Source organism: Scomber japonicus, chromosome 4 (genome assembly GCF_027409825.1).
Source record: "Scomber japonicus isolate fScoJap1 chromosome 4, fScoJap1.pri, whole genome shotgun sequence".
In the NCBI taxonomy this organism is placed as follows: domain Eukaryota; kingdom Metazoa; phylum Chordata; class Actinopteri; order Scombriformes; family Scombridae; genus Scomber; species Scomber japonicus.
Genome location: NC_070581.1, coordinates 26,368,042 through 26,379,606, shown reverse-complemented (window position 1 = coordinate 26,379,606; position 11,565 = coordinate 26,368,042). Strand labels below are relative to the sequence as shown.

General features: G+C 39.3%; 1 protein-coding gene across 1 annotated transcript; it reads right to left on the bottom strand.

Annotated features, from left to right (window-relative positions):
- Positions 1-252: 252 nt before the first annotated feature.
- Positions 253-11,223, bottom strand: nt5dc2 (5'-nucleotidase domain containing 2). The gene is made up of 14 exons (XM_053317392.1): positions 10,826-11,223; positions 7,598-7,782; positions 7,425-7,499; positions 7,272-7,327; positions 6,546-6,639; positions 5,248-5,376; positions 4,072-4,132; positions 3,868-3,970; positions 3,685-3,786; positions 3,449-3,530; positions 3,235-3,321; positions 1,846-1,986; positions 1,366-1,430; positions 253-943 (listed from the first exon to the last, which is right to left on the bottom strand). Exons 1-14 carry the CDS (start codon positions 11,205-11,207, stop codon positions 682-684), a joined length of 1,824 nt encoding a protein of 607 aa, XP_053173367.1. The 5' UTR covers positions 11,208-11,223; the 3' UTR covers positions 253-681.
- Between the last annotated feature and the right edge of the window lie 342 nt (positions 11,224-11,565).

Sequence of the window (11,565 nt, the reverse complement as noted above, 5' to 3'; positions counted from 1 at the left end):
TCCACATTTTCATAGAATCTGGATTTTTAGGTGAGGGAGAAAGAGTACATCTCAACAAGGTAATTGAACTTTTGCACAAAAAACTAATTATTATTCAAAATTGATTATTTTTGTATATCTTAAAACATGTCTGAAGGTGATCCTTAATGTAACTTGCAAAATCGTCACTTACCTGTAATCACATCAATCATCCCTGTGGTATAAAAGGGTACAGGAGGATTAATAACACATCAACTCATAACCATGTAAAATTCTACTCCTTTATTTGTTGAAATTCAACTTAATTCAATTGAAAGTTCATTAAAGGACACAGCTCATAGGGGGTCCTATAAAACACAACTAAAAATTGTGCGACAACAGCCCATTATTGCTAATTTACGTAACAGTCTGATTCAGGCAAAAGACTGAATGCCTGACAATCTTGTACCATAATATGGTCAACTGAACTATACACTATCTACAGCACCCTCTAGTGAATCCAGCGGGAAAGTGGGTCACTACAGTATGTTGCAGGATTGCTTTATGCAGAGACCTATGTGGGACCTTCTAAGCTAAAAAGAATCCCTGCTATATGAAACGGATCCCTAGGCTATTTCAAGTGATCACCAAGCTTAAAATTTTATTCATTTCAGGATTCAATTCCTAAAGTCTTGAAATCAGTCACTGAGGAGAGCACAGCTCTCATCGTATGAGAGACATCTCTTCCTGGTAGGGTGTCTTCATGCAACCTGTGCAAAGCTGGTCCATCCACAGAGGAGCCTCGTGCTGCAGGGGGGTGCGGCGTGGGTAGAAAGTATAGGAGTGGTCATAGTTCAAAAGACAGCTGAGGGAGGCCATGTAGATGTCTGAGAAGCGACACAGACGTCTGGAAAAGTAAGTGGGGTTGTGACACGTTCTGAAGATGCTGCCAAACTGAGGGTTGAAAAAGTTCTTTGTCATCACCCTGGGACATAAAAGGTCAAAGTATTAGTTACAATGATTTAAAGATAATTTCAGATCATTTGCCTGAGTAGAAGGAGCTATACCACAAAGAAAAACTACTACAAGTGAGTCTTGCATTGAAAGTCCTAAGAGTATCAAAAGTAAAAGTATTCAAATAATGCTGTAGCTGACTGAGGTGGAGCTAATATTAAATATCTATTGTCAGACAGTTTACTGTATAGATGCGTTGTGTTTTATATAGTCAGTGTAGTTTTTTATCTTAGTCTACAGATCTGCTAATGAATATGGTGGAGTAGAAACAATGTAGATGTTTAAAGTATAAGCACCATACTTGACTACAATTTACTTATTCATTATGTACCACTGCACATACTTGGGTCATGGGGTTAATTGGGAGTGAAGGTCTGAGATAATGACACTCACCTGAGTTCCTCCCTCTCCTTCTGCCATTCCTGAAAAACCAATTTGGACTCTGGATCCCGATGTGTCTATGATAGTGAAGAATACAACAGTATGATGAGGGAGAGGTGGGGAATAGGTGTGGAAATAGATGTGGCAGTGAGTACATAAAACCTAATATAAACAATAAATAAAATAAACATACACAGTAAGATGAAAAAAGCAATCCAAAATGTAGTCTGCACATGGCAACCTTTGTAAAACATATAAAACGACTCAGCACTGTCCGCTCAGCTCATTCAGCAATCAAAAGATTTCCAAGCAAGAGCAACTGCCTCTTTTAACCATTACAACCTTTTGGAGTAAGGTTGTGTCCTGCTGTTGGTTATGTCTGGCCAAGACTGAGATATCGATTTTTAGGTGTGTCAATATGTGACCCTGGGTGTGAACAAATTAATTATGCAGAGTAAATTCTCCAAACAGGGCCTGGGATTAAAGTCTCACCTGTAACCGCTCCATCAGGCCGGTTAGGGCCTGCAGCCAGGTGAGGTTGGTAGCGTAGCGGCGTGTGCTCACCACTTTGGTTTCGTGGTCCAGCTCAGGTACTATGGCTGCTGTTCGCCAGCCATGTCGCAACATCAGGTCCTGCCATAAGAAGTAAAATTGTTTTGACCAAACTTCTGCCAATAAAATTAGGAAATGACATAGGCTATGTTTATTCAAGAAGGAAACAGCACAACAATTCACAGGAATTTTACCCACAGCAACATCTTAAGCTCTTTCCTCAGGCCTCTTAGTGCACATATTTATTTATCGTCACTGTGTCTGAGCCTAAAATCCCAGATATACAGAGCAGAGAGATGTTTTATCAGCAGGTGTCTTTAGTTTAATCTATTCTGGATGTCTTTGTTTTATGACTTTAACAGTGGCTTTCCATTAATTATAGAATGATAGAAAAGTGTTGCTGCTGGGTTACAGACTTGGGTAAAAATACACCTCTGATCTGCTTGAAGAATACAAGCCCAGCAGATGTTTAGGAAGCAGTCAGCTGGTAGAGCCTCAAGCCAAAATCAAACAGCGTGAAGCTGCTTTAATCAACATTGCTGCACACAGATGGAACAAATGATCTCACTGTATGATCTTAAATGCACACCAAATTTAGCCACTCTCAAATCTAAATTTAAGTTTGCTCATGCCTTTGATTGATTAGTACAATACTTTTAATTCCTTTGAATTATGGGGGCCATGTCTTATTGCTGCAAATTGATTCTACTTTGTTTAAAAATGGTGTCATGTATTTCTTCACCACATGTAAAGCATTTTCTGTGCCTGCGTTTGAAAGGTATATAACCGTGCCATGTCTTCCTTGCTAAACAGACAGAAGAAGAGTGCTCCAATCCATAATGTTTTGGGGGTTTTTTTGCTCTTAATTTGTTTGCTTAAACTCAACTCAATAAATCCATGGCATTAATGCTAAATTTCTGAGACAATATCAGGAAGTCTGCACTGCCATCTAGTGTTTGAAATTTGAACTCTGCAGCCTGCTCTGGCCCCACCCAAAGGCCAGATGGGGAACTTTGAGAATTATGCAATAGGTGGAGAAAGAGTTTAAAATAAATAAATACAGTATGTAACTGGCACAGCATTTCAGTCTGTGTTAGAACAGATTTATTTTCAGGACTCCAACTCTAGCAAGGCTCACATCTGGATGTTTGGCTGAGTAAATCATGTGTAATGGCATATATTACCGTATTAGTTTCAACAGCTGAATAATAACTTAAAATGACATTTTGGCAGCACTAAATTTTCCACTTTGCTAGGAAATGGTGAAAACATCAGAGACATAACATGCATTAAATACATAGCAAAACATCACCATGTTTTGACACTTACAGCCAAATCACTATAAAGATGGTCTCCAAAGTAAAGAACCTTTGATCCTCGCCAGCCTGTCAGTCTGAGAAAGTCAAACAAGTTTCCCTGAAATACAAGAGAAAGCCACGAACCACAGATTGTTCCCTTTAGTTCATTTAGACACAGAATACAACAAGTAAAAACATGTAACATTTAAGCCAGAGGCAGCTCAATCATAGGAGAAAGTTCAGACCTGTTTGTAGATCTGTCCTTTGTCCAAACTCTTTATCTTTTCCCATTTAAGGTCTCCATTTCCATCCAAGCGTCTGAAAGGTCTGTAACAGAAGCCATTTAAAAGTAATTTAAAGTAAGTAATTGTATCAGGTGTTATGCTTTTTATTGAGCTGTACTTGTACTGTAGTTTTGAAACAAAGACACTTTTTTGAATCAGATAATGCCCACCACACTTAGCTGAGAACATTTACTCACTTAATGCAGTCAGTGAAGAAGTGAGGTTTGTCTGCCTGCACAATAACAACATCAAAGAAGTCTCTCCAGTTGTTTCCCACCATGTGCGTCATTCCTTTATCACTGGGGGGAAAAAAATCATGATCCTTAGTATGAATCAGAGTTGACTCATCAAGACGTGTGCGTCTGAGGAACAATACTTACACAAAGCTAAAGGGACTGTTGGTAATCAGGAATAGTTTCTTTCCCTTATTGACTAACTGCTGCAAAACAGCATCCGTTTCTTCTCCTCTGAGAATAAACTTATCTGTGAATAGAAAGAAGACAACTCAAAATGTAGCACTGATGCTTTTGTATATATGCAAAAATCTTCTGACTTGTAATATTAAGAAGAAATTGATTTCTTACCGAGATCTTGCATGACCCATTTGTACATGTAGCCTTTCAGGTGAACCATGCCAATTGCTTCCTGAGGAATAAAACACACAATATGTAATTTCTGATGCTAGGGTTCTCTCAATCAAAACAATAACTAAAGATGGAGTTTGATGATGTTGTGAGGTTGAGTGGGATCATGGAAATTGCTATCTTTATTGTTAAAACAACCAGTTAGGATTCCTTCAGTGTTCATCATTCAGGAGGTTTTTACTGGAAGCTGAATTATCCACAAAGGACCCAGTGATTAAAACTGGTAAAAAAAAACACTGAATAAAGCAGTTTTATATTATAAATCTGTTTCTCTGACGCCGTTTGGTGGACGCAGGACGATCAGGTAGACTTTGAACCAAGCTGCTGCTAATGTTTGCTCAGCTTCTTCCTCTGACAACTTAAGAGCCAGACGTGCAACAGGTTTTTATTATCTGTAGCTGATCCACTGCTAACATTTGATCAGCTTGTCTCTCTGATAACTTAGACGTCCGATGACTTCATCCTGTTTAAGAGATATATTTGACAATGACCAAGATCTAATGTGGATTAAAACTGAATAAGAAGACAATTCATGTCAGAGTTTCTGGAGGACATTTGTGATAATGTAAGTATATAACCCAACACAATATATAACACTGATCTAGTTACTTTTAGACATTTTAATGCAGAATAGTTAGATAAGTTTTACATGACAGTAACAGCTTCTTACAACAAATCTGTGCTGTCGATGGTTATCTCTTTGATTCCAGCGCAAGTATTTGTTGCTAGGCTACAGCTCCAAACTACAGCCACTCACAAAGAAATATAGCAGTGTGTAACAAAAGGTTAAGAACCTCACAGTTTGCATGTTTTTCTATCAAAACCGATATTATGGTAAAGTAGCAGACACACTGTGATGCCTTGTAACTAGAAACCCTCGCACCTCTGGACAATGAGGGAGAATCAGTAATTGTTTTTTGTTCTAGCTGATGAGAGTCCATTGCAAACTTTTACAGAGCTCAGCAGATTCCAGTGCTTCCAGCTGAACAATCACAGAGCATGAAAACAGTGAAACACACTAGGTCGGTATACTTTATCAGTGTGAGATAGAGGGCGAGGACAGGATTGAAAACATTGTGTGTAATGATTACCGTGAGAGTCAGCAGGCGTACTCACCGAGATGTCTTTAAAGAGGTGGACTGGGTCGTAATCGATGTCGTTGGTGACGAAAAAATCATTAGCAGCCGCCAAGAGAGTCATCTCGGGAATGGAGAAGATATCCATGAACTGCTTGACCTTTGGTCCCTATGTTGGAAAATACATGTTAATACTTAAGTAAATATTTATTTCTGCTTGTTTACAAGGGGGTTTGTGAACTTGTAAAATTAGCATTTATTGTATCCCCCATGTTCTTTTGAATAATTCCCTAATCCCCATAACGACCCACAGAGAGGAAGTCCCCAGCTGAGATGAGAGCCACACTAAACTATTTGGGGCAGGACAAGAAGAAGGATTAGAAGATGGAGAGGGGCACTTCCTGCTAGAGAAAAACACTTAGCAAGCCTGATGAAGTGAAAACTATTTGAGCTTGGTTAAAAAAAAAAAAAAAATCAGGACCCAAATTCCTAATTAGCAAAAAGGTCCATTGTGACTGTCAGATCCCCTAGAGATGTTTACTTCTTAAGACTGATGGAGCACTGTTGTTACAGAAATGTGAGCTATTTTGTTGAACATAGTGTTCCCATGTTCAGCTTTCTTGAACACTGGAGCGCTGCCTTCTAGCTGACTCATGACGACAATAGAAAGAGATTACAAAATTCAACATTGGGTCTTATGCAATAGTAAACCCATTCAAAACCCGACACTTGAAATCTCTGGACAGTAACATATTTAATCCTAAATCACAGTACATCCCTGTTTGACAGTGGCAGAATAAGATTATGACAGATGTGTCGCACAGATTTAAGAAGAGCTTTGTAATCTGTGCCAAATTTGGGATTAACACAGATTAGAGGATTCAACGGGAAGTGTATTTTTTAGCTGACATACACGCACTGAGCACTTTATTAGGAACACCTGAGCAATGTGTTATGTCCTGTGTATCTGCTCTGTGTTATGCAATCTAATCCAACAGCTCTGCCATAAATTCAAAGCTTACACATTTCGTTTTTGTGAATATTGTCAGAAAGGTGATACTAATACTACTTTATGTTTATTATTGAGGTCATAGTGGGTGGTGGTGGTGGTGGTGTAGTAGTGTGTATCATATTGAAAGGTGTATTTTGTCCACCCAATTAACATAGATGAGGGCGGCAAATAGAATATAGCTGAATGCAATGAAGGGCAATAACTGTAATAACTGTAAGGCAGCTTTTAACGCCAAGCCATCGATACATTAGGTCTTGGATACAGATTATCAAACAGTATTTAATTCACTGTACACTACTGTAATTGTAAAAAACGTTTCTCCACACCTTTCCATAGAAGCCGCTGTCCTGCTGCAGGGGTATGTGGTAAGTGCCCCCGTATAGCTCCAGGACTTCATCGTCTGGCACTGGGCTCAGTCCCCTATGATACATGAATGAATGCACCAGAGCTTCAAAAACAGACATAACATTATCAGACAGTACGAGTAGTAATTTTGCCTTCAGCAACACAGACTTAGATAAAGAAAAGAAAATGAATTCAGGTGGCAAAATTCATGTTGTTTGGCTTAAAAAGCATTTCAGTATTGCCTTCAAGTGTTATTCGTGATTTATGACCAGTACACTTCAACTTCACCTTTGTTCACATAGCACCTTATACACAACATGGTTGATCCAAAGTGCTTCAAACAGTGGAAGAACACACAAAAAATAGAAAATACAATTAAGAGAAATCCGATCATAAAATACATAGTGACAGTTAGACACAGTTAAAAGCTAGGGAGTAAAAGTAAGGTTTAAGGTTTTTCTTGAAAGTTTCAATGGTCGGAGAGAAACAAATGGGGGGAGGGGGGTTCCGCATTTCTACATTTGGGGGGGAACAATAGCGAAGGCCCTGTCCCCATAGCACTTAATCCTGGATCTATGAACAGGCGGGAGTTCATGGCCAGATGACCTTAGTTCTCTGCCATTATGGTATGGGGGCAGGAGTTGTGTTAAATATAGGGAGCGAGTCCATTCAAGGTCTTCACACTCAGTGCAGCATCAACTTCTTACCTATAAACTGTTCCCGGTTCAATGTAGTGGAAAGCATCTATCTTCATCAAAAGACCCTACAAGAGGAATTAAAAATAATAAAATAAAAATGCATATAATTATCTGTACTAAAAAAATGCAAAGATTTCCCATTAGTGGAGTATAAGAACGTACCTTCTGGATGTCATAGTGAAGGCCGCGAGCAGCAAAGTTAGGAATGTAATCATACTTGCGGATGCCTTCAGGGTACTGTGGAGCAGGAGAACAAAATGAATCAAGTCGTGAACCTAAAATCAGCTGTAAAGCAAATAATAATAATAATAATTTAAAAAGAAACCAACACACACCTTGAAGTGCTCAATGAGGAAGCTTCTAGCCGTGTTGTAGATCATCGTGTTGAGGGCGTTTGAGTACAGAGCCAGCGTGTAGTCATAGTCAAAGCCGTAAATGTCCACTTCGGCCAGGCTGACCTCGTTGTTAGCGTAGATGACGGAGGAGTTGAGGGTCTTGCATGCACCTGGTGGGATCAAATCTGATCCAGGGAGAGCAGATGGGAAACACCCATTCAAATTAAACAAGTCAAATACAGCTTGAATCAGACAATTTAAAGTCGCTGTTTTCATCTAAAAAAAAGGGAGAGATTAGGTCATTCATGTCATCTGACTTGAAAAACTGTAATATCCTTTTTTTTAAATTATTTTATGGATTATAAAACCTGCTGAGTCAGCATTTATGGAGAGAGGAAAGAAGTCGTTTCACTGCCATTTCCAATCTAGCAAAGCTGGCAAGCTCACCGGGAATTGCGTAATATGTGATTATAGGATGTTAACTGACTTTTCCCTCAGCTAAGTCAATCCAAAAAGAACACTTTGTATTCAACCTTAATAAAAATCAAGATTATTTAATTTGACACTGACCGTGTAGAACAGGATTCATTACCCTTAGAAACAGAGGTTACTTTCATTATCTATTTCGTTTGTTTTGCTGGACACGTTTGGTAAACACAACAGTCATGCAGCGGACACATGGACACAGATTAAACAGTTTACAATCTGCTCCAGAGACAGCCAGTCTCTAATACCCTGACTGGAATATGAGTGCAGGATTGTGCCTCTGTCGGTATATGCCTTTAGAGAAAGTGGGGCATGGCCTTCTGCTGTGGGATAGTTCAACGAGTGCTGCAGCTGGGTGGCAGACATGCATTTGCCAACCCTGGTTTCCCTCCAGCTACTCAACGCCACAGGAAATCCTGTTCTTTCCATTTTGAGTCACAGTTCAAAAGAATCAAATCTCTGAAATCACCAGTTTATCTAAGAGTGACTAGTCACAGCTTTTTTTTATAAAACTCCCGATGTTGGGAATCCATGCTTTGAATTGGCAATGAATCAGCAAAAAAAACCAACAACAAAACTTTACTATATAAATAACATAAATGTATGTATGTTTTATATTCTATAAAATACATAGAGACAATGTGTACATTACAGTAATTACACAGGAAAGCAGTAGCAGTTGTGGAATGTAAACACATTTACTCAAGCACTACACTTCAGAGCAACTGTGAGGTACTTGTACATGTCCATTCTATGTTGTATTATACTGTATTTCTAAAAAAAGGTAAATGCTGCACTTTTCACTTTACAACATTTATCTGACAGTGACATTTATACTTACTAGATAGTTTGCAGATTAAGATTTCAGACACGGAACAGAACAGGGTCAGTTTATGAATTGCTATGATATTGTGACATTGCAGATTAAACTACCAACATTTAAGTGATCTATGTAGGCAATCTGCTGCACATGGAGTACATTTATTTCTGATACTTGAAAAATAAAAAGCCTACATTTTAGTGATAATACTTCTGTTCTTATACTTAAAAAGTTCCCACCCACTAAAAAAAAGGTTTTACCCATTGTTACTTCAGTTTGACGCTTTGAAACGTGGGAAAAGCTTTTCTGACCTCATTGAATATATGAGTGTAATGGGTGGGCCTGTGAGAAACATTTGTGACATCAGGTCTTGTTTGGCTAATTGTGGTTATATAAACTTGCACAAGTGTGATGTGGAAACTCAAAGCTTCCAGTGAAAATGCACTAAAGGTACACTCACACTAGGGCCAGTTGTTCCGTACCACGCTGAAGCACGAATGTCCCCCCTTCCCCTGTCCCCCACTGGCCCGCACTCACATTACCTCAAACCTAAGTGTAGTCAAGCACGGTTGCCTTCGACACATACGTTACGCAAAAACATACAGTGGGGAAGGAAACATCTTTTGTCAAGCAGTTATAAACACTTTAAATTAACATTTCCTCATATTTACTGATTCTAGATTTGTTGATGAGGGATTAGAAATAGATGGATTTGAGGTTTTGAATGAGTTGGTTACACTTACGTAACACCTGCCTGGGCCATATGTTCAAAATTTATAATAACAACAAAGCAATGTGAGAACGGTTATGCACAACCAATGCACATTATGTTCACTGACTGAGTAAAATAAACTACATGTACATTTTTACCAGGCTTTTAGTCTCAAAAACTAAAATATTTTTCATGCATCTTTTTGCTGGAAACTGTCAGCTCTATTTTTATTACTACACTACTTTATAGTTACACCAGCTGCATGCCAAAAAAGTAATAAAAAAGCAAAAAAAAAAAAGGTCTCCCTCCACTCAAAAATATGTTTTGCTTCTTGTTCCTACAGTTGAATCTTTGAGCATCACTCTGCAGAGCGATGCATGTGCACAGTTTGACATTGTAAGGCTGTTTGCACATTCATCTGCTGAAAGTGGAAAAGTTTCTCTGGGCTCATTGAAAATTTAGATTTTAATAGGTAAGCCCACCAGTATGATGATTTGTGACATAAACAGTTTAGTAACCCAATATACAACTTGCACAAGTGGTATGTGTAAACTTGGAGCCTCCAGTGCACAAACACTATTCATCTTAGTGTTCTCCAATGACATATATTAGATAGATTTTGGAGGTTTAAACAAGAGAGGAGGAGTGAGGGTAAAATTCAGGATAATTTCAGTTGTCTTGTGGAAAAACCAAATCAGACAAGTTAGTATATTTCATATTCTGTATATCTTAAAAACAGGTCTGGAAGAGATTTTTAAACTTTACTTCCTAAGCAGATGACATGACATGGGATGACACTAAATTGTCAGACAGCCTTATACTATAAACCATTACTATAAAGCCACTAAGAGCTAAATTGACTGCCAAACACATATTTGGATGTCATTTAAGCAAACTTTTTTTTAAAGTTCGGCTAATTTGAGACACTGTTTGGGGGGAGCATTTAATTTAACATTTAACTTCCTATCAACTTGTGTTGGTTTTAATTTTAAAGCTGCACATAAAAAAGTTATTTTACCTTAATCTTAAAATGCATTAGAAATGGAGGAAGCAGCAGCAGCAGTCCTCAGAGTGAGAGGGAACATGTTGATGCTGCTGGTAAGACACAAGGCGCCTTGATGACGTGGATGGGTAACTTCACATGCCTTTGTTATTTTGGGGGGAGGGGGAAGGAGGGAACTTCGGTAAAGTGGGGGACCCTTGTGCTTACCGTAAACCATCCGTTTCGTGTCATTGTAGCGAGCCCACAGGTGAGACTTCTGGTCCACCGGAGCTGCATAGGAGGTGAATGACCGTCTCCTCACACCAGTAACACCGGGAGCACCCACTGGCTCCTCGGGTCTCTTCTCTCCCCCGGCTGCCGCTCTGTGAGGAAGCTCTCTGGGCGAGGGCACGTCGCCAGTGCTCGGCCTGGTTGAACCTGAGCTGCAACTTTGTTCTTTTGTTTTTCCGCAGCCATGCTTTCCTCCTGCAGACACTGGGCATGTAGTAGAAAGTCTCTTAACTTTAGGGGATCTCGCAAGAGGAGGAGTGGTGTTTCCTGAAGTCCATAATGTTCGAGTTAACGCTGTGCCCAGTGTCTTCAGAGACATTTCAGCGTGCAAAACAACACGCCTCAAATTGCTGCAGCTTGGTAGGCGATGAAAACATACCCTCGTTTGATTATAGACACGCCTCGTCATTTAAAGAGGGCGGGCTTCAGTCCCTGCAGCCAATCAGAGCCTCGGACCTGTGGGTTTTTAGCAAGGGCCCCTAGAAACTGACCACCGGACACACATTTGATAAGATCTCGTATCAGGGTCCCTCAGATGGAAATTGGATGATTTTTGATGTTTTATTTTTTTAAGTGCATTAAAGCTCATGGCCACACTAGTGCTACATCCTGTCATTGTGTTACTTATGAATTAAATCACAGTAAAAATGAATTATTCCCCTTTGTGCTGGAAATGC